General features: G+C 35.0%; 1 protein-coding gene and 1 long non-coding RNA gene across 2 annotated transcripts in view; one reads left to right on the top strand and one right to left on the bottom strand.

The window, feature by feature from the left end:
- Positions 1 to 569: 569 nt before the first annotated feature.
- LOC310892852 (uncharacterized protein) overlaps positions 570 to 23,858 on the bottom strand; it is a 228,173-nt gene continuing 204,884 nt past the window's right edge. The window contains exons 3-5 of the mRNA XM_083821071.1: positions 17,359 to 17,458; positions 12,531 to 12,592; positions 570 to 2,735 (exon numbers count right to left, since the gene is read on the bottom strand). Coding sequence (XP_083677197.1) covers positions 2,635 to 2,735; positions 12,531 to 12,592; positions 17,359 to 17,458 — 263 coding nt within the window. The 3' untranslated portion in view covers positions 570 to 2,634. The remainder of the gene's footprint in view (positions 2,736 to 12,530; positions 12,593 to 17,358; positions 17,459 to 23,858) is intronic.
- On the top strand, positions 5,023 to 10,861 carry LOC310887027. Its single transcript, XR_014575620.1, has 3 exons — positions 5,023 to 5,065; positions 6,832 to 6,908; positions 10,509 to 10,861. It is a non-coding gene; the product is annotated as an uncharacterized lncRNA (long non-coding RNA).

A 23,858-nucleotide genomic window follows, 5' to 3' on the forward strand; every position in this document is an offset into this window, starting at 1 on the left:
GTAGAGTGATGTATTCAAATACCAGGTATGAAATGTTCAAATAAATCTGAAAATGTGCTTACAAGAATCAACACTGCTCTTGGTTATTCATCATACTGATAATGATGGCTCTGCTATCAATGTTTCTTTATTATTTATTTATTTATTTATTTGTAAAGAAGAAAATCAATGAACAGGTTTTCTTTTTTGGTGGTGTGCAGTTAGTTGGGAATGAATCTTTATCTACAAAACATTTAATAGAAAATTGTGCAAGAAAAGCTCGTTTGTTTGCTTATATTTTCATCTAGTTGGACACAGTCATTTGTAAAAATAAATGTGTAAGACAATGACTGCTGATCTTAGTTGAGTTCAGATCTGCATTATTTATGGATAACCAAATTGGCAACTCAGCCAATCAAGATCTAAATTTCAGATCATTCGCCTACCAAATACACTGCAGCTATAGAGCTCATTCTACCTTTCTAATGTTGATATAAATTATGACAGTACTAAGAAATTCTCATAAAATCAAAACTGAATGGAGAGATATCTGTAGAAACACAACTTCTGAAATATAATAACTTGGCATAATGAAATTTCAAGACAGGAGTTATAAAGCTGGTGGGAAAAAGAAAAAAAAAAAGAATTTAATTTCAACACATATTTTCATCAGGATGGGATTTTCCTACCTACAAAATGATATTGTGAGTTAATTGAAAATATTTGTTTAGTTTGCTTTTTTTTTTTTTCATTTAACTGCCTGTATACTTAATAACTAATATGCTTTGAACTACAATGGAGTCTTTTTTTTTTTTTTATTCCCCCAAAGATTTAATTGGGTTTTCAAGCACAGTTTTATTTGAGGATGCCAAGTTTTAAAATATTTAACATTCCCCTAAGTATCCATAAAAATCACCAACACTTTAAAGTTTTCAAGTAAAGATAAGAAGTGAAAGAACTATCTGGATACATGCCAATACAGACCAAACTGGAACAAGAATTTGCAAAACAGGCAGAAAGTTAAAAAAGAGAGTACATGTTTCCCAGTTAAGAGATCTTGACAGGTGAAAGAAGGAATATAGTAGCCTACAATGTGTGAATAACCGTGGAGACATTCTGGCTCCACCATGTTGAACTGCAGAAATTATACCTATTAATTCCTTAATTCATAAGTGCAATTTTTTTTACCAGACTCTTCAGTAAATTGTAGATATTTTCAGTTACCTGGAAGCCTGAAGAAAGACTTTGACAGTGTTCTTCTGTTGTGCTTAATACTTGTACTTAGCATTGATGATGTTTTGAATTACTAGAACCATAGACTGTCAACTTCTAGTCATTCAGATAAAACTAAATACGACTACAGGGAAATAAGACCTTTACTTATGAACACAGGCAGTATCAACAGTGTACCTTCTCAGAATAAAAATTTGCTTTTAGCAATAAGATATAGATAATAATAGTGTTGATGAACTGAGGTACACAGAGGTACACTAGTTCAAATAACAATATGAGACAAACGCAAAATGAGGCAACACAATGTGAAAAGACATGCTTGTTAGGTTTCACTCTAGTGCAATATGAACAGCTTTCAGCTAAATCAAAGCAATAAAACTTGAAGCCAGAAGCAGAAATGAAATGGTGTCACACAGATTCAAAGGAATAAGTGTATAGATAGGGAGAGAGAGTCCTTTACATACAAAACATTGTTTCTCTGCATTGCACAGTAATTAAAAAAATCTTAAACAGTGAAATACGAGACACTAACTTTTCAGCTATACAAAACATTTCCCTTTGCCTGGGAAAAATTATGTCTAATTTCATACTGTTGATTCAGCTGTCTTTTCAGCACTGAATTCAATGGAAAGAGGACGATGAAATCTGCTGTGTGCTGTTCTGCAATCACTGAAATATCTGTGAAGAACTGGTCACAAAAGGAAAGGTTTTGGTGGCTGAAACAGCACAGTGGCATTCAAATTAGTGACTTCAGCCACTGCTGGTGTCTTCAACCTTGTTTTAAGTGGTAAAACTTTAAACTTGTTCCTAAATTGTAAAATCAGAAATTCCCTCTAAGAAATCCTTGACACAAGACTGCTTATTTACATCTTATCTCTACAATGCTTTGCAGTGGAAGAGCGACATGGTAATACAATGACCACTGAACTTCAAATGAGTTAGAAGGCTTAATATATTTTTTAAGAACTTAGAATCGAGAATGTTCTTTTACTTGAAATTAGGCCATGATTTTCTCATTCAGCAGTCAGCTGATACAGGCACCAGCTATGAGTCAGTCAGATGCATAATGTAAGCAGGCATAACTTCAATCAACTGAATTATTTGAACATAAAACTAAGAAGACAAAGCTCTACAAAACTCCACTCAAGCATATGGCAATGTACATTTAGAAGGATGTTAACCTGTCGTCTCCTCATGCCTTGTGATGGCAATGTGTTCTCTTGTTAAAAACTCATGTTTTTGCCAACCATTCTCCAAGTGTTTTGAGTTTAACAAATCCCAATAAATCAGAAAACTGTTCTTTATTTTTGCTTTGTATCTACATACAGAAAAGTCAGGTAAAATTGTTGCACTACTGTAACACATCTATACAAATGTGTAAGCTTTCTAGCTCTTAATTCCCACTCAAGTTTTCTAGTCTTTTCAGCAATGACAATAGCTTGCATTTTCAAGATTGACGTCTTGAGTTACATGGTGATTTACAAAATGTACAAGTGTGAGACTATTATTTTTCTTCATCCCATCTGTAAGACAAGAAATTAAAGACTTTTTTTTAATAGAAAAATAAATATGAGTTTCTTTAGCACACCATTATCACTCAGTTGTATATCTCTTACTTTTGCATAAAGAGGTCTGATGTGCAATGCTATTAAAAAACTTCTAAAGTAAATGTAAAATCAAGGAAAATTATTGTAACTAAAGAGGTTGACAGCAATAAAAAGATGAAAGATTGGTAAAGAGACATTATCAAAGATATTGATTAATATAACCATTACAAAAGAGTATTTAAAATATATTTAGGATTACATGTTATCTCTTCTCCAGGACTTTGCCACACAGGAGCCTGGTACTCAAACACAGCGATCAATTCACAGCTCTCAGTAACTAATGGCTTCTGCCCACACACTTCCCATCAAATTTCATTACCCTGTCCTGTGAAAGTTGGTTGATAGCTCAGATGTTGTGATGCCAGGGAAACAGACAAGCCTCTGTTTAATTCAAATACTTATTTTATAAACTAAACTTAGCAAAGTAGTAATAACTAAAGTTAGTAAACAATAATAATAAACTATCACTACTTTAGAAGAAGACAACAAATAATAACACAAATCTCATACACATCTTTATTTTCAGTTACTAATCTCCAGTTACTGTTATTCACTTATTCATCTTGTTTTCAGGTCATTATTTTCCAGGAAAACATCCTTTGCTTTCTTCCACCAGTTATGATTAGTTCCCCTTTCCTATGGCCAATAGGAAAAACATTTATCTCTGGTAAGATCACCATTTATCTCTGGTAAGATCACACTGCTAAAGGGTTGCAGTTAAGGTTACTTCGCATTACCTAAATCAAATCAATAAATCAATCAAATCAAATAGTACTGGTGGTGGGGGATGGTTGGACCAGATGATCTTGGAGGTCTTTTCCAACCTTAATGATTCTACGATTCTAAATGCTGGGAAACATACAGCCTAGATTTATGACACTAAGCAAATTTTCATATTGCAGAGTTTGCTCAAGTTGCAAGTTTGCTCAAGTATTCTAGGAGTCTGTGATATCTCAAGCATTTTATATATGTTGGTTTGGCATTAAGTTTTGAGTCCACTATTGTGTTTCATGTACAGGAAATATGAAGACAGCATTATACAGTAAAATACCTTAACAATTGGAGAGAATCATCAAGTGGAAACTGGGATATCATTGCAAAAATCAGCAGAAGAAATATTCCATTAACAGGCAATACTAGTTGGGTGTGCTAAAGACTGAAATGAGATTGCACTGAAAACTAAACCGGTATTAAGTTGCTTCTTTTGTTTTTGTTGAAAGTGTTTAGCAATGGTTAGCCGGAAAAATGTATTAAAGCATTGGAAGTCACTGTTAGCCACATCTTTTCTCTGTTTTTGCATGCTTTAATTACTTTGTTGTATTTAAAATGAAATTTTTAACCTAGCACGCATGCTTTTTACTAGCAGGGAGGTTGGAAAGGAAAATGAGAAAGGAAGGCACATTCTTTTCAAGGTTTCCACGTTTCCATCAAGTTCTAGACCCAATTATATTTTTCATCTTTTTTTTTTTCTGAAATTGTGTGCATTTTAGAAAAGTTGAGGTATCCTTTTAACCAGCTCTGACAGATGTATTATTAATATCCAAACACAGCGTAAACTTCCTAACAAATGTTATGAAAATCATACCATTCATACCACAGTAACAACAGTGATGCTTTAGTAAAGAATATTTTTGTATCTAAAATTGTTTTTTCACTCCAGGTAATGCAAGGGATCCATTTCTAAATATCCTAGTCTTCTAGCCTTGTTCTAGGAACAACAACATTTCTGTTTCAAACAGAATCACTGTTAACTCTCTTGTCAAAAAATTAGCTTTCAGTTAGCCATGTTTTTGACTTAGCTTCCAGAAGAATGCCATAACCACTTGGGTACAGTCATTCTTTTCTTTGCTGAATCAATGATAATGTAAAAGATGAAGAAACATCAGCAGAAAAGACTGAAAATGGCTCATCCCTGAGCGGCTTATACCCACAAACTTGCTCCCTTTGGATTCAGATTCCTCTAGGCAGGTGTTGTAGAAAAGTGAATTAATTGGTTTTATGTGGCAAGCTTTTGGTAGCAGGGGGCTGCTGGGGTGGCCTCTGTGAGAAGAGTCCAGAAGCTGCTGCATGTAAGGGCCAATTTCAGCCGGCTCCAAAGGGACCTGCTGCTGGCCAGAGCCGAGCCAATAAGTGATATTGTTTGCGCTTCTGGGAGAGCATATTGAAGGAAGGGGAAATCTGCTGTGCTACAGCAGCTGGGAGAGAGGGGTGAGAGCTGAGAGAGAAGCAGCCCTGCAGCCCCCAAGGTGAGTGCAGCAGGAGGGCAGGAGGTGCTCCAGGCACGCAGCACAAGTTCCCCTGCGGCCCGTGGAGAGGCCCCTGGTGGAGCAGGCTGTCCCCCTGCAGCCCACGGGTCCCACACGGAGCAGATCTCCACGCTGCAGCCCGTGGAGGAGCCCCCGGTGGAGCAGGTGGATGTGGCCTGGAGGAGGCTGCGGCCCATGGAGAGCCCCCGCAGGAGCAGGCCCCGGGCCGGAGCTGCAGCCCGTGGAGAGGAGCCCACGCAGGAGCAGGGGGTCTGGGGGGAGCTGCCGCCCGTGGGGGACCCGTGCTGGAGCAGTTTGCTCCTGGGGGATGGACCCCGTGGTACGGAGCCGTGTGGGAGCAGTTCTGGAAGAGCTGCAGCCTGTGGGCAGCCCCCCAGGCTCAGTTTGGGAAGGACGGCATCCCGTGGGAGGGACCCCACGGGGAGCAGGGGCAGAGAGGGACCGTGAAGGAGCAGCGGAGACGAAGCGTCAGGGACTGACCACAAGCCCCGTTCCACGTTCCCCTTCACCACTCAGGAAGGAGATGGAAGAGGGTGGCTGGGGGGAAGGTGTTTTTAGTCTGTTTTCTTCATTTCTCACTTCTCTAGATTGTTATTAACTTTAATCTCCCTGTGCTGAGTCTGTTTTGCCTATGGTGATAGCTGTTGTGTGATCTCCCTGTCCTTATCTCAACCCTTGAGCCCTTTTCATTGTTTTCTCCCCCTTTCCCGTTGAGGAAGAGTTAGAGAGTGGTGTGGTGGAGCTCAGCTGCCCGGCTGAGTAAAACCACCACAGGAAGTGTTGTAGTACCTGAGGAAAAGCATGAAAGTGGAACAAAACCACCTGACGTTCTGTTGACAAGACTGTAAATTTCACCTTTTGCTTCTGTGCAATAATGATGACATCTAAAACCAAAAAGTTTTTTTTCCAAAAATTTAGCAGAAGTGCTAAATTTTTGTTTTCGTGAAAAAATAAGAAAATATTAGGGCAACCAGAACTGCAGTTTGCGATAAGAATATGACCTGCTGAAAAATGCTCATTTCAATATATTCATTTAGGAGTAGGTTCTTGCTCTAGTTAGGATCCCATTTGAGAATGGCTAACCTGAAGTTGGTAAAAATTAAAAAATTTCAGAAATCCAAAGAATAATTATCATCTTCTGAGATTCTGCAAACTATCTCACAATTTAAAATTCTTGTACTACAATATATGACATGTAAAAGTTAAGAAAAGTGAGGCTTATTAAGCCATCCTAAAGCTCTAGAGAATTTAATATTTATATAAATCTTATCTGATAATACATCTGCAAGCTTTTCAAAAACAGCTAAATCCTGACTTTCCAAGACCAAGGAAGGGAAGCATCTTTTCACTTTTGTGTCTCTTTAAATATTTATTATGTGAATTATTATGCAAATAATGTTAAAGAAATTTTACTACTCTGTTTATCTACTAAACCATAGAAAATTACTATTTGAAGATCAAGAAGGAAATACAAAATAAATAAATAAATAAATAGAATCCAAGGTAACAGTGTAAATAAACAGTAGAAAATTACTATGGAAGGAGGAAAAATACTGGCTTCTCTCAGAAGACATTAAAACTGGTTCTACAAGAAAAGATTGTGCTCTGAATTCCTTGTTAATATCCACTCTTGCAATTTGTGCTATAAGATCAGATTTATAGTCTTTGGGAAAAGTATAAATATATATATATATATTTCTTATTTTATGACTCAGCCTAATGTTTTATTTTATTTTTTTTCACAGCAACCCATAGATTGTGGAAAGTCTTCAGTAAAACCAGGTGGCTTCCTGGCATAATGTAATTACAATAACCAGTAAAGGTATGCATGTCTATATTCTTCCAGCTTCAATATGCTTCCTCAGAAAACAAAAAATCAGCACAACCTTAGACAAATTATCTGGAGATGCTTTTTTTTTTTTCCAAAAATCCTACCTTAAGGTAAATTTTGGGTTCCTCTGTTCAGTCATGATACTAATTTTGTAGAGCTCTTCGGAGTGTGTTAGTGCCACTAAATAATCTTTTAAAATATGACTTAATATTAAAGGAATGCCGGAACACTTAGATTTTAAGTTCAATTCATAGAAATACCTCATAAACACAAAGTGAGTATTGTAATAGCAGGCCACAGAGCAACATATGTTATGGCATAATTCACTCTGTGGTAGTTGTGCTACTGTGAGGACATGAGTACAATAATCGAAGTCTGAAAAAGAGAAATTAGCAGGAAAATTCTGTGGTCTAGTAGCTGAGCTGTTTGTGTGTGTTTTAGGGGGAGGGGGTCAGACAGAGCTTCATTCTTTTTGTACTGTTTTGTGGTGTTGTTTTTTTTGTTTGTTTCTGTTTGATGTTGTTGTTGTTTTCACTGTGCATTTGTAATATTTCTGCTATATATTTCTATTATTAACTGGCTGATAACAAGAAGAACATATTGAGGAGACAACGTAAGTTCCAGAGCAGAAAGTTGGACAGGGTGGAGACACCATTGCCATAAAACTTTATTCAAAGCAGATAATTTTTCTGAATTACTTTACTGGATTTAAGGTCTTAAATGTTAAGCTCATCTTCTTTCCTGAGCCAAAGCATTCTCTCTGAATCTTAATCTATGTATCTCATCTCTGTGAAAGACAAATAACAACATATTTTCCTTTTAGCTTTTAAATTATTTGTAGCAAATTCAGTTGAATACAATGGGGTGCAGATCTGAAGAGACCTTGAATGTTAATAGTATGGATTGTATTATTAAACTACAGTAGATTGACATAATTTTATGTAACTTAAGAAGAACTTAGAGAAGTTCTTAAAGAAGAACTTAAAGAAGTTCCTAAAGAATAACTTAAAGAAGACAGAGCAAAGCAGCGTAAAAAGCAAGAATGACAGAACTGTGAAAAATATTGGTTTGTTTTCAATTAATTGAATGAATGCTTCAGCTTCAGTTTTGTTAAACATACATATTTTTTCATGTTGAGAAAAAGCATTAGCTTCTTAGAAGACTTAGAAAATGAGTAAAGCAAAGTTTTCAATAATGTGATTCTATCATGGAGAGTTTGACCATGTTTTAATTTACCAGTTTCCCACCCTCTTAACCCAAAGTAAAAAATAACAGTTAAAAGTTTGTTTTCAACAACTGAAACAAGTTTTTCCTCCCATAGCATTGACTGCATGACTTTTATAGTATAGGTAGTATGCTACATTGACTACCCAACTTTTCAGAGCTAAAAGAAAATGTATTATGTGTTTTTAAGAAAATTCAGAAAGTTCTCCTCAGCAATGAGGTTATAATGAGATTATAATCAGGTACACCATAATTATGAAAAGAATCATTTTTATTCAATATTGCTCAAGAATCATTGAGCTATATTTGCAAATATGTCTGCATGTTACTCATTCATAATCAGAAAATACATTGGGTCAGTTGAAGCCTGCTTTTGGAAGGCAAATGCCTTTTTTTTTTTTTTTTTTTGTAAGGAAATTAATGGCTCAGAAAGACTAAGCTAATAAAGACTTAGCTATTGTAAATGTTTTTTTACATATCCATGTAGAATACCCTCAGAACTCCTGATGAGCTGTGAGTTGGTGGCTCTGGTCAAGGTGATCAGGGAGTGATAATGGGCATTGACTTAGTAGCTGCAATTCTTCCCATATGCTTGATTTGCTTCTGTCTGTTGATTGTTAACCCTTTTCACAGTCATCAGACTTGCAGAAATTACATCTTCCTCTTATTGTGAGATATGAAACAAGTTTCTTTTAGTCTTCTAAATTAAATTTTATACTTTACCTTCAACAAAATATGAATACTTCTTTATAAATCTTGTATTACATACCATGTCCTTGGTTATGGGCTCATAGGATAGGATTCAATTTGAAATTAGAATAGCTAAATTTAAATATCCACCTGTAAGTGTTTGTACTGAAGGCAGACATCTCATCTGCCTTTATAGTGGAGGGAGATCTGTAAATCCAGTGAAACCCACAAAGAGATTTGGCAGACCGGGCACAAGGATAGCAATTCTCTTGTCATGCGTAGGCATTTAATGCCATTGGAAATACTCTAGGTACATGATGTCCAGCTACCATTCCAAGAAAGTATGGCTCCTTTGTGTCTGTGCCATATATGTTATCCTGATTTTGATGTATTAGATGCCCAGAAGAATCACAAATAGTACTAGATAACTATGCGTGTGTGGCTGAATTGAGACCCCTTAGAGTCACTTTAGGGTGAGATGAATCTCTCACCTTCTAGCCTTCATTGATTATAATGACCACATCTTTACTAGTTTTAATTAGAGATTAGGCACACAGCTCATGAATAGACATGGATATGTAACACCACTTTTGTGTCCTTATCTCATGAATTTCATGAATCCCATCTGAAACTCATCCATAATATTACACAACCATTTTAATCAAAAACTCCTTTTTAATTCACTGCCACTATATTTAGAATGCAGTAACCAGAAGTTGTGGGAAGTACCCTTAGATTTGGGAGCTAACCTGAAACCACAGATAACAATCTCTTTTTCCTTGGAACTGTCACTTTTTTGTTGTTGATGAGATAGGTAGCATAAAAACAAGTTGTCCAAGAAGGAAAAACTATGTAACTTCTTAAATTTACAGTACATAGGAACAGCTGAGAAGAACTCTAAGCATTTCAGAGGGATAATCCCAGCAAGTAACTTATTTGAATGTATTATGTTTTGAATATATTACAATATTTTGCAGAAAAATGTTTGTTTGTTTGAAATTTCAGAATAATATTTTCATTATTCAGTAGAAAAAAAAATAAAATCTGTATTATTCTGTGTTGCAGGAGAAATTGGGTATTGGTATTTCTGACAAAGATCATAAATTATAAACATATAGGACTAGATTTTTCCCACGAATATTAATTTTATTGTTAATTAACATTTTAATGTTAATTTTAATGTTAATTAAAATACGAGGAGTACCATTCTCTAGAATGATTCTTCTTACTGATTTTTTTCTATGCAGTTATTTTTGTCTTTTATTATGCTCTCACTCTGCAGTGATTCCTCTTTCTATGACCTGTTTTCCTGCTTTCTTCTACTAATCATCTCTTCTATCATGACTGTTACATCCTTACAGATTATTCCTTCATACTGGTCTGTGGGCATTCTCCAAAATCAGCAGCATCCAGATATGTAATGGTGGTTTCTTTGTCTTCCAAGTAGCAGTATCTCATGGTGTTAACAAGAATCAATTACAGTGAAGAGGTGATTTTTTTCAATCATTGAACCGTTCTGACCATGACTTAAAGGCAGCGTTTGGATGGGTAATCTGGAGATGGAGCTCAGCTGCTTTGTCTAAAGTTGTGCGACATGAGTGCTTCAGCCTTTTTTGAGTTTGGCTCTGACCCTGTCCAACCAACTTGATTAACCTCAGCTCTGTCTTCTCACTACAGAAGCACATAGCAATCTGGACCATGCCTGACTCCGGTCACCATTGCTGACCTGCTCTGCTCTGCGCTGCTCAAGCATTGTGTCCTCATCAGAGAGGTCCCTGCTGTGCCAGCCCAGTTGTCACCTTTGGCTCCCAGAGCAGACAGGCCTTTATGCTTCTCAATAAATATAATGCCTGTGCTTCTAACACTTCAAGACTAGTGACTTTCAAATTATTGAATAAGCATGTAACATTCCATAGAAATATGCGCATGCACTTAGTAACATTCTTGACATCCAGAAGATAATAGCTGATTTGAAGTTTGTACTTATCCAAGTAGGCAAGTGACAGGGAACTGATGATGCTCTTCAGACTGTGCCTGGATAGCAAGTACCATGAACATATTTTGTGATAACCTAGATCATTATATTCACATTGTCTTTTTTCAGTTTAGGAACACAGGTGACTGCTCATTTGGGGAATACAAGGAGAGAAAGACAATTCTGTAAGGCAGTTAGTTTCCTTGTTTTACTAGTTTCTCTGAGCTGACCCAATGAAAATTACTTCTGCGCGAGATCATTTCTTGTCAAAAAACAAGGTTCTATGCCTTATATGTTCTTCTACAAAATAGAAATAATTTATAGTACAGAAAAAAGTTATTACTGTTATAGGCAACCTCGTCTAATACTAACCACTTTAAGACCCACAAGCAAGAGGGAAATATTAATTTTTCTTCTCATGCAGCCCAAGCATTAATGTATAGTATTAAGACAGTTAATCTTTCCCTCCTTTGTTGCTGCCAGTCCTACAACCTTTTTTCAGAAAGATGTATTGCAACATCAGCCAAGAAAAATGAGTAAGTCATTTCTTTTCCGTGAAGAGGAATGAGCAATCTATCCAGATAGGCTCAAGAAACAAAGATGAATAACGAAATGAATAGCTAATTCACTAAAAAGTGCAGTCTTGAGGTCACTGAAATTTTAGTATTACTTGAAATTACTTTTTAATAGAGATTGTTTTGAAAAGCTCACGTTTTGATGTTGATCTTTTAAAACAGCATTTTTCAGCCTTCTATTTTAGGATTTAATTTTGGGATTTCTCAATTTTGACTAAACATCTAAGACAATTATAAATAATAGTTTTGCATTACATTAAATATTTTTTTTTCAATCCAAATTATTTAAGAAACAAAAAAAGTTTTGCAATGACCAGCATTTTTTGTTAATGCATCTGAAGTAAAATAAAACAATGTAAATTGGGTTACAGTTTTAAACTAAAAGAAGGTGTGTTCAAATTTGATATAAGGAAGAAATTCTTCACTGTAAGGGTGGTGAGGCCCTAGAACAGGTTGCCCAGAGAAGCTGTGGATGCCCCATCCCCGGAGGTGTTCAAGGCCAGGTTGGATGGGGTTTTGAGCAACCTGGTCTAGTGGAAGGTGTCCCTATCCTACCCATGGCAGGAGGTTAGAACTGAGTGATCTTTAAGGTTCCTTCCAACACAAACCAAACTATGATTCTATGATTCTAAATATTAGCTTAACAAGAAATACTGTAATACAGTTAAATGCATACTCAAAAGCTTTCATTTATCTAAAATGTTGATAATTTAAAATAAGAAGATAATGATTAAAATAGACAAACACATACAAATGAGCGTCAACATAAGAATAAATTATATTTGTTCCATCTTACTGAAGTAATTTTCTCATGTAGCTTTTATTAAAAAAGAATTACACATATGGAAATAGGGAAAAGATAAAGATTATTAAATCAGCAGAAAATTGAGATGTCAGTAAAATGATATCTTCAACACTAAGGTCTTGGAGCAAAACAAATAAAAAAATCTTATTTGCTTGTACACAAGAATCAGAATAATTGTTTATAATCTAGAATTGCCAATATATACACACAAACACACAAAATGTTGATATTTCTGAAACCTGTTGGGCAGATTTCAATAGCTAGAATGTAAAAATCACTATGTTTAAATCCTTTTAATAAGAGTCAAATGTACAAGAGGGGAAGAGGGAGTTAGTGTGTTTTACCTCTTTTCTGAATCCAGGACAAATTGGAAGTAAACGATCTTGCTGGCCTTAAGAGTAGTCTTCTGCCAAATAAAAGAGAAGATGAGCTACTCTCTGATGCCAGAAAGCCAGAACACAAAAGAGATAATGAGATAGATGAGTAGTCAAGCATCTCTAGAAAGTATGATTTAAATGAAAAAAATGAAAACTTAGGGACTTTAAACAGAAGCAAATGCAGACTGGAATTATTTATTTATGTTTGTTTGTTTGTTTTCCTACCAACATTTACATTAAAATAATTTCCTGAAATTATGAAGGATGGTTTTTTAACCTTTTTTTAACCTAACTAAAAATTAATGGTGATTATTACTGCAAGTAATCTTGTTTTGTTTACATTTGTGTGCAAACCAATAACACGTTCTCTGGTGCATACCAGGAGCTAGTTTAACATGCTTACAAATAATTATGGGTTTAGTCAGCTGTTAAATGGAAACTAAAGAGAAAAGTGTGAGTAATTATTGGGAACTAAAGAACAGTTACTAGTTCCTTAAAACGCACAGTTGCCTGAAGCCTTGTGGATTATTATTATTTAGAATGATTTTTGGAGAATGAACATCTGTACATGTATTCTAACCAAAATACTGAGTTGTTCATTCTAGTGATATCCTTGAATTTTAATCCAGTTTTGTCCATCTTCAGCTTTCCCACTTAGTGTTTTTTTTTTTCCAACACTTTCTGCTAGACTAAAAAGTCCATTATTAAGTTTTTCTTCCATATAGACTGTGATCTAATTACCCATCTAAGTTCTCCTTTTTCGAACTGATCAGTTGAGCTTCTCAGATTTTTCATTCCAAGGCTTTGTTCAACCTTTTAATGTCTTGCTGCAATCCTCTGAATGTGCCAGTTTTCCACCAAGATCTTCAGTATGAGAAACAGATTATTTTGGCTACCAGTAATATCAGAATTGATACATTTGGGGATCACATTAACCCTTTCAGCTGTGGCACCAGACTAGAAGCTCATATACAGATCCACCACTAGTATCTATACATCTTTTCCAGAGTCACTGCTTTCCTGTGAAAGTTTCCTGTTTGCAGCTGTGACAGATTCCAAAATTTGGCTACACTGGAACTTCTAAATGTGTGTATATATATGTGTGTATATATATATACAACAAATCAATGTTTTTTTGTTGTTGTTTTCTTTTAAATCTAGCTTTTTCCACATCTATCTGACTTCCTTATAGCGATGCTTTCTGCTGTTATCTGTGAATTATTATTTTTTTTTTGTAATTGACGTTTTGCTTTTTCACCAAAAGATGACATAAACTTTAAATTCCGATCCAAATAATTAAATCTTTTTAGGCTCTTCATAGAAGTTCACCTAATTGACCACGATTTCTTATTTATAATCCCTCAAAATGAAATAATAATAATAATCTACTGTATAACAAATGTTTAATCCATCTAGTATGTACCATACAAATTTTGTTTCACTCATGTTTCTTAACCCTAAGGTGTGTTGCATCAAGTCATGCATTACAAAAATTGCGTTAGCACTTCTGCACGTGTCAGATGAAGCCATATTCTCAAAAAAAAAAATAATGTGAAGCTAGTTTAGCATGACCTACTTTTCAAAACCATGTGGTGAGTAATAAACATTACATTAACGTCTTGTCTTTTCAAGAGTAAAGTTCATAGCAGCCAGCTATTCAATTTTTGAAGCAACACAGCAATCACTACAGTGAACAATTTTGAAGACCTGCAGGACATGCTTCTAAAATGCATACTATTTTAAAAAGTTATTATAAACAGAAGTAAGAAGCTCATCTGTGGAAGTCTTGGTCCCTGTTTCGCATGAGATTTAATTAGATGATTGAAGTTACTCTTCTTTTGTTTAAAAGTTTAAAAAACAACAACAATAACACAGACATTTAGATGATACAGTCTAAGAAACAGTTTAAAATCTCTGAGTATACAACAAAAAGCCACCACACCAGAATATACTGGGCACATGAACTACCATTCAAGATCAAATCAGTATTTATTGACCACAAAACAGAGAATCCTCCATGTGACTAGTCCCTTCAAATCCAAACATGAAGAGCTTTGGTCAATCTTCTTTGAGGAAAAAAAGAGAAAAAAAAAAAAAGTTACAGATGATTTTCAATGGACCTTGTGTAGCCTTTTAGCATGGCTACATTACGTATGTTACAGTCAGATCAAGTGAACCTTATTAGGTAATAAAAGAAAACATCTTTGACAATAGCTGAAAAATGCAGTTCCATAACTTCTCCTTTGGACTTTCCCTTGGCAGGATACACCACAGGTGTAAGACAAGGTAGTGGATAAGTACAATCAGGTGTTTATATGCCTCCTGGCTGAATTTAATTCCATGGATGTGACTGTTTTTCATTTCTAGTTGAGATCAGTTGTGTCATGTGCATCTGTACAGCTCTGGACTCTGTCTTGTCCAACACAAAGGCCAAACACTGGACTCTCTACACGAGCTGAAAAGCCACGCTTGCAGGTCAAGTGCACATTGTTGGCTGTATGCCAACACCCTTTTTCAGAGTTTTGTCCCAGGACCACAAGACAGCAATAATTTGCAGTTTTTTAGTATTACAGATATTCCTCTCCCCCCCACACCCCCCATATACTTCTGCATTTCAGCAGGGCCACAGTGAATTCCATGCACTCGTCAGTCTGAGTTAATGTAGCCCTATGATACTCTTGGGTCCCAACGCATTAGATAATTACTCTACTACACTGATGAATATTAAAGCTAACATTTTAATGTAAATTTTTATATTTTTTTTTCCTAAGGGCAAGCATCTTCTGTGTATCATAAAAGCAAGTCTTTCTGTTCAAACTTTTCATTTGAATATTGATTCCATCAATCATTTAAATATATACTTCTTTTAAAAGTTAAGAATCTGTTTTTAAAGCTAAATTATACTGTTTGCAAAGAGCTTTGGCTTAGAGACTTTTTCTTGGAGTGCTTACATCTGTAGGGCTAGAAAAATTCATTCCTTAGGGGCAGCTTAGTCTTTGAATTCTTTGACTGTCAGCTGCAAGAGAGTGCTGGATTTTCTTCAATTCCTCTTTCTTATTGAAATTATATACTTTAACTTAAAAAAAAAAAAATAAAAAATACTTTCAGTGGCTATTCAGATCTGGTAATTCCAGAGTTGCCTAAAATCTTGATGTGAGGTGAATATAGAATATACATGGGTACAGTAAATTAGTCACTTTTCCTCCATGTACTCTTCTTGATGAATTTGTCTTTGATCTTATGAAGACTTTCAGTGCTTGAACAGTAGTTAAAGATCTTCTAAGGAAAGCAATTTGAAATTACATAGTAAGGAAAATTATTAGACTTTTTCCTAATTAGGGTTGGAGGCTCATTTAAAAGGCATCAGGGGAATGATGCTTTTTAAAGTAAGCTGAGAGGAATTACGGCATTTAAAGGCTGCATCTCTGCCTGCTAGAGATTCTGTTGTGGTTTCAAGGAAACCTTGTGGTAAGTTGCAAGATATTGTGTGTGTATTAAAGGGACAGAAACCCCAGGCAAAACACTTAGGAGCAAAGCCTGTAGGAGGAATTGTGTATGTAGCATGAGAATGTGCCCTGACATTTAGTGCACTGTGAGTTAAAAAAATCAAAGTCCTAGAAAAGGCCTGAGGTTCTTTAACAAACAGCCTCCTCAGAAATGAAGCATGTCTCTGGAAGGCCAGTTATGGGATGTACACTGCCAAAAGCACTAAGAGAGCATCTGTGGATGTCTAAGAGAATCATTATGAAAATATATAGCTTTACTGTCTGAATATTTGTCTTGGCTTAAAATACATGTCCTCCCAAAAATAAAATAGAAATAAGTTTATAATTTCATTTGTGGGTGACATATCACTCTGTCCATTCTGTCTTTTTAGAGACTGATCTGTGATATTAGTCCAGTTATTTAATGGTAAACATAATTCTATATGTAAAACATATAGGCTGCTTTACATCTTCTGAGCCTGAAATTACACTAGTTTCATGGAGTTAGATCTCAAAAACCTTTCAAAAAATTTCCTGTGCTCACACATTCTAGCCAAAGATACAAAATCATATGTCTATTCATTTAAGCTTGTGTTTTATTTCCAAGGAGGGTTAAATTAAATCAAACATAAGTTGCATATGTGTATCCAGGAAAGACGGTTTCTGAATAAAACTAAATTATTTTTAGTTGCTTTCTCAAGTACAGTAGAATGCTCAAGGTATTTTGATAGGACACCATATAAATAGTACACTATGTTTTCAATATTATTTTCTTTTATCATCCTATTTTCTGTCACATGAGAGTTCTGTTTGTTGTTGAGAGCAGTTTTTTTTCATTGTATAAAATTTCATTTCCACCTTCTTCTGAGTTACCACTTTTCTTGACCTCTGCAACTTTTTAACACCTTTTTCACTTTTTTATTTTTTATTTTTTATTTTTTTTTTAGTTTGAAATCTCAGGCTGTTCTCTAGAGATAAGTTTCAAATGTTGATGACTCATCTAGGAGATTCATTTCAATAAGATAGTGTTGGTCATCTTCATTAAAACCTTTTGAAATAATTGTGGTGATACAGGAGCTGAACTGGGAAAAGAAGAAATACAGAAGTCTCCACCCACCTTGAAAGAAACAATTGACAGTTTAGGACAAATAGAACATCCATATGAAGTGTCAGATAAAATGATCCATCACAATTTATGATAAATGATTTTTCCTGTTTTAATCATGTGTAACAATTTTGAAGTCATTGCCTTAATAAACATTCATTGAAATTAAGTTTTATAGGAGAAAAAGAGAGGGAAAAGATCTTACCTTAGCCGCTTTACAAAGTACTCAGCTGCATTTTCTTTAATTTTCTGATATGCAAGGTTTGTTCCAATCTCTGCAGCTGTTAGTCTAATTGGATGATTTCCTGTTTGAAATGCAGAATAATTTAAAGTGACTAGCAGTTGTTCAGGGAACCTCCCTTTCTAGAACATAACTTAATCTGACATATTCAACTCTCATCAGAGATTCAACATCTTTTCAGGCTGATTACTGCTTCCTCCATCACTCTCCAAGTTCCTTGACTTCCATATAAGTGCTCCAAGCTTGATTATTGAAATGAAACTAAAAGGAAAAATCAAGCTTTATTTTTTTATCATTATTATTATTATTATTTTAGATTAGAATGCTTCCTCAAACAGTATAATATATGAACAGCAGTATTTACTACATTCCTCATCTTCTGTGATGTAATAGCAAACTCATATTTTGTGGTTTACTTTTGCTGAGAAAGATGATGTGGGCAAAGTTCATAATGCATATGATTAGTATCATCAGAATTTATCTGGTGTAAAAAATGCTTTAATTTTTATTAAAGAGTAAAACAGTCCCTTTCGAGTCATATCAAAATAAGAGCATAAATATCTAAATCATACGAAGGTGTCATTTTTGCAAGAAGTATAAAAAAATATGAAGTGGTATTTCTTTATACAATCTCAAAACATAAAAAATTTTGTCTGTTTTAATGGAACTCAAACTCCAAGTTAGGCAGGTCATTTGAAATCTGAAAATGCTTAATGTGTGAGAGAGAATATTCCCCTTACTAGGATAATTATTCAGACCCTCCAAGGAACCAAATTGCTTCTGTCTCCTGCCAAGAGTCTGTTTACCTTTTGACTTTTTATAACTTTTATCTCACTCTATCAGGCATGTCTAAAGCAGACATTTCCTCCTGGTAGTGTAGGACCACATTATTTTTTCTATATCTACTTGAAAACATGCAAATTCTTTCTGAAGTAGTTGACCAGGAAAATAATTATCATAATTAATTAACCAAGTAATTGTCATTAACTTTAATGGACAGTTGCCTAGTTTAAAACTTATACTTGCAGATAAGGCAATCGAATAAGCTCTTCAATAGTAAGTAAAGGAAAAAAAAAAGCTTTAAAATATAGTATGCAATAGGCACCAAAGGAGGAAATGAGTTTTTTTCTGTGAGGAAAAAATCTGTGAAGGCATTTACTGAACCATAATAGGAACGATTCACTTAAGGTTTTATCTAGAAACTTGCCTTCATTTAAAAATGCCTGGGACCTTAGTAGCTCACTTTAAAATAATGACTTGTAAGATAAAAATGACAAACAGGATTTTTTAAGGTGTACACTGAGTCCACAGATCTTAATTCAGCTCAAGTAAATACAACACATTAAAAACAAACGAACAAACAAAAAAAACCAACAACCAAACAACCAACCAAACAAAAAAATGCACAACCACTAGATACATTCTAAGACAAATCTTGCAATTGTATTCATGGTGAAAGAAACCTAAAGTTATCTCCAAGGATAATTCTCTAGCTATTAACATATTCTAGCTTGGAACTTAGCAGACTTCTGATGAAAAGTAGCAATCCTCTCTAGTTTCAAGCTGTCATTCCAGTTTTACTTTACATTTCTACCAGGCAAGATTTTCTCAGAGGTAGAAATGAAAGAAGAGTTCAAAAACTGAAAATTAAAGCTTCCTGGGGTATAAAATATTGCTGATGCATTTCTTCATTATTTCTGAGGCAAGCTACATGTTTCAGTTATAGGTCAACAGTGGCCAAGAGTACATACCACTTTATGCATATTACCTTTATATGTTTTGCATTTAATTCTTACTATAATTTTAAATTTTACCAGCTCTAGCCTTAAAAAAAAATGACAATAATTTGTCTAGAAGAAATTGGTAGGTTTGTGAAAGGTCAAAATGAAATTCTAATATAAGAATGTCCCTGCACAACAATACCCATTTTATGGCACAAAATCCATGTTTGGCTGTGCACAAACATATGTAGTGTTCATCAGAGTAATGCACAGAGTATGCAGAGTTTTTACAGCTTTACAGTAACCTTGAGGCGTCATTTTAATGTTATTTTAAATTTATGCCCAAGATTGTTTTTCATGCTTATTAATTTCTTAATGGATTTATTTGTGACATCATGCATCATGAAGGAAAGTGTTTGTGTGATACTGAGGCATGTATTAAAATGTACCCCATGTAGATGTGAAGCAATGTACAAAGTGCCTTATGGCTCCCTTGAGGGGGACTGAATTTGCTACTCAAGGATGTCTGTTATGGCTATGCCTGCATTAGCAAGTAGTGGATCATATGCAGGGTAAAACAAAGACGTTCTGGAGCACATGGTTAATGTATTTTTCTCTGTATTATAGGCTCTAGTTTGGTCTCATGGATGGAGTGACCATTAGCTGGGAGACTACATTAGGTATGCTCCTGCAGTTCATCTTTCAGTTTAATTTCATCTAAGAGGATACCATTCATGTTCTACAAAATCACACTGTGATGTGAACCAGAACCCAAAGAGCAGGAAATTCAGTTTGAAAGCACACTGATGGTCCAGTCAAACTACACGTAAGCTGTTGGTCCAGTATTTCTACACGATACCAAATTATGCTGCTACTGAGATCTCTATGTAATATCTCAGGCCTGTTCTTGTGAAAATATGTCAATGCTCTTGGATACTCTGATAAATTCTGTCCTTACCATATCCAAAATTCAGAAAAAAGTTAACTTCATGGGCAATCTTATTGACTCAGGTAAATATTTTGGCTTTTGAATTCTGCAAAGAAGGGTAAATGGAATTTTCCTAGGAAAACTCCTTACAAAAGAATTGTTTCCTTAAATTTTCATTGTTTTGTTTTGAACCTCACTTTTTGTTTTATAAAGCATATAACAGATGTGGTTGTGCATGGAAAAATCAGTCAGCAGAGATTTAGAGCTAGTTAATAAACACTGCTTTACAGAGTTTTTATTTAGTAAAATTAGATGGCATTGCTTTAATTCGTTTAAAGAACCTATTATCTTGTAGCTAACAGCCAATAATTTGTCTTACGTAAGCAATTAGTCCAAGTAGGGATCTCAATGTAGCAGCTTGATAGAAGAGTTAAATATAGGTATCATCTGTACACACTGAAAATGATGATCGTTTCTTCTAAGAATACAGTCCCAAAGAAGTGAACCAAAATGAAAGAGGAAAGTTCCCAAAATCCATTCTTGGCTCATATCATAACAACCATGTTAATCAAGGCTTTATTTTGCATTGCTTCCAATTGCCTTTCAACAGTCAGTACAAAAGTTAGCAAAGCCTAAGCATTTATGTGACAAGAATAACTCGCCTAAGACTCAGAACTGAAGCTGACCTTCTCCAGGACATTGTAGAAGTCCAAATGAGAGCACTGAGGGAAGTCTAGGAACAAACTAATTTCAGTAAAGGACTGTGGGTATTTGTTTACTTTTATCGCTGAGAAGTACTTGATTTGTTTCCGTGCATCATTCTGTCTGGGGCTGAAGAAAGACAATTTCTGAGTTATTGGATGACTGCCATATATTTGTAACTGTACAACACTGTCTTACACACTGTTTTGTTTATTCTTATACTCAGGTCCTGTAACTACTCAGAATCACTGACCTTACAGATTGCTGACCTCTCTACAGTGAGAACACACAAACATGATCAGAGCAGAGAGACAAAAAAAAGTCTGTGCAGAGGCTTTGAGTTGTAAGGGACATTCTGATGGAACTACTCCATGTCTCGAAGTTACATAAGATATTGAGTGGATTTTATAATGGTATAAATATAGAAAAATGCAGCTGCACTGCCAAGGCACTTTTGTGTACTGTGGTCCATCTTAGTGTCTGAATTGAAAATATAAAATCCAATCTTTTTTTTTTTTTTTTTCCAAGTAAGATATCTGAGTATGATATGGTACAATAACCTTAAAAAAAAAAAAAAAAAAAAAAGATGTAAAAGCTATCTACTGAGAAAAGACATTTTAGTCATTTCCTTGAGATCTGAAAGCTGGTCACAAATAAATTCTCTTTGACTACGTTTGCTTTTTCTTCCTAACAGCATCCTCTTGGTATGTCATTTGCAGAACTTATGCTAGTAATGTGCCCCTTAGACCTTCTCTGAAGTCACTGCTGAATCTTCCCTGGAGAATTTGAAACAGCATGATCTCCTTTTGGAGAAGCTAACCTAGTGATGTCAGTTTACGGTACTGAGCTTAAACTGCATTATTACGCAGTAAATTCAGTTACTTTTAGAAATGGCTGGAAAATGACAGCTTCATTTTGTTATAATATCTGAGATTTTAAAACGTATTGGTTGAACTTCACAGTAAGGAGAGGAAAAATCCAACTTTCCTGGGAAAATGAATGGTATCCAGAAATTTGAGTTTGTTTCAAACTTTCATTCTGACCTCTCACTGTTTATCCAGAAATGATCAGAAAGTCTGCATTGGAAGGCAGAAACCTTGTTTTAGTTAGCATAACCAAAATCAATGTGTCTTTTTTTTTTTTTTTTTTTTTGAAAACGTTCCCTTTGACAGTGCAGTGTATTTTAGAGGGAAAAATATGCCCTAGAAAAAACATTGCTGTTTGCTATTCTTTTGCGGGGAAGCAAATTTCCTTCAAAATTTTACAAAGCTCTCTCTGAAAAATGATGCCTTGTCAATAGTGTTATCATTGAGCAAAATCAAATGGGAAAATATAACCAAATGAGGATGCTTATTTGGTTGATCCCCAGGCACCTGTTGAGACTGAAGAGAATGAAAGCAAGGGAAAGCACTGTGAAGGCAAAAATATACTAAGTATTCTGTGTGAAGAATGATCTCTCAGAACACCCAGAAGACAATTTTTTTAGGATGATTTCCAAGATTTCTTCCCACAAAAATTGTGGTTGGACCTAATGATCTCTTGAGGTCCCTTCCAACCCCTACAATTCTGTGATTCTGTGAAAATCTAGAAAATTCATTATGTATGTTATTCTGAAGAAGTTAGAGTTCACTTATAATGGGAATCATCCCTGCAAACTCTTCGGTACTCCATGGATTTAGGCTTCAATTTGACCACTGAATAAGTCTGTCTTTAGGTCTTGTGGTATGAAATCAAAAGAAAAGTCTGTGATGTAAAGTAAGAAGCCAATATAAACTCATTACGTATAATCATTTTTGCTCAAAATATGTTGGTGTGTTAACTTTGAAGTGTTGGGCATTCTTCTGCAAAAGGTTTCAGTGTTTTAGCTGTTTTCCTACATGCCTGAATTAAAAGGGTTTAAACACTGTACTGTATGCTTCAGCACTCATTTGACAGAAATGCCATCATGTCCCTTTTCCTACACTTCCCCCACCAAAGTCTGGATCAAATTTGTACTCAGAGTTTGCCTTAACACACAGGTACAATATTAACAGTTCTTGAAGCATGGGGGAAAAGGCGTAAAAATGCCTATTTTTGCTAAATACTCAGGCATATGGCAAACAGAACTTAGGAAATGCCTGTTAATTTAGCAGGTTAGGGGTCTATGGGTAATAACTCTGTATTGCCCTATTTATAGTGCCTGATGTATTTTTTGTTAGTGTTACTGGAAAAAAAAAAAAAAAAAGGGTGTTGTGTGTGCCTTCAGCAAACTGTAGTAAGAGACAGGTAATGAGAAATGGCCATCAAATAAAGAAAAAGTGATTAAGAATTGCTGCCAAGCTGACTTCACACAGACACACAGACACACACAAATAATCTTATTTTAAAACTGAGTAAGGAGAAAAGTGGTACAAGGACCACAGCTGGGGTTGTCAGAGAAAACTCACTTAACCCACTTCAGGAAGTAAAATATACTGCAGAGTGCAGTTAAGGCTTTTTTTTTTTTTTTTTTTTTTCCCCCTATCTCATCAGAAAGGAGTTCCAAAAAGAAAATGCAGATCTTACCAAATAAGTAGTCAAAAAAGATAGAGAGCCATCTGTTGTGTCATTTTTTCCCCCCCTCTAGGGAGAAGGGAAGACCTTTGTAATCTGAGTCAGACACGTACAAATAGATCTGTAAAAGGTTTTAGGTTTTCTTACCACTATAGCTTAGATAATTTGAAACAGGATGGGGAGAGGAAGGGGAGGTTTAAGGCAGAGGAAAGTGTAGGAAAGCAAAGGGAATTTCACTACTTTTATAGAATTTATTTCTTTACAGATATTTGAATATGTTTTTAAAGGAGATTAGTACTTTCAAAACAAAGTCAAAAAAACCAGATTATTAGTAGATACATCTATTAATGCAAATTTCAAAAACCTGTATTCTTTTTTTCTAAAAGTAGATGTAACTATGGGTTGGTCCATCAATTTAAGATAAACTTAATATATCTAAAAGGTGGATTTCTGCTTAGAAAACTCGTTGCCTGAAAGCTAAGAATAAACTTCAAGATTCAGTTAAAATTCTGCAGTCTTGAACCTTCCTCAAAGATTGGGATAATATGTATTTTCTGAAAGTGGTGGTAATGAAAAACATT

The sequence above is a fragment of the Anser anser genome (assembly GCF_964211835.1).
Source record: "Anser anser genome assembly, chromosome: 1".
In the NCBI taxonomy this organism is placed as follows: Eukaryota; Metazoa; Chordata; class Aves; order Anseriformes; family Anatidae; genus Anser; species Anser anser.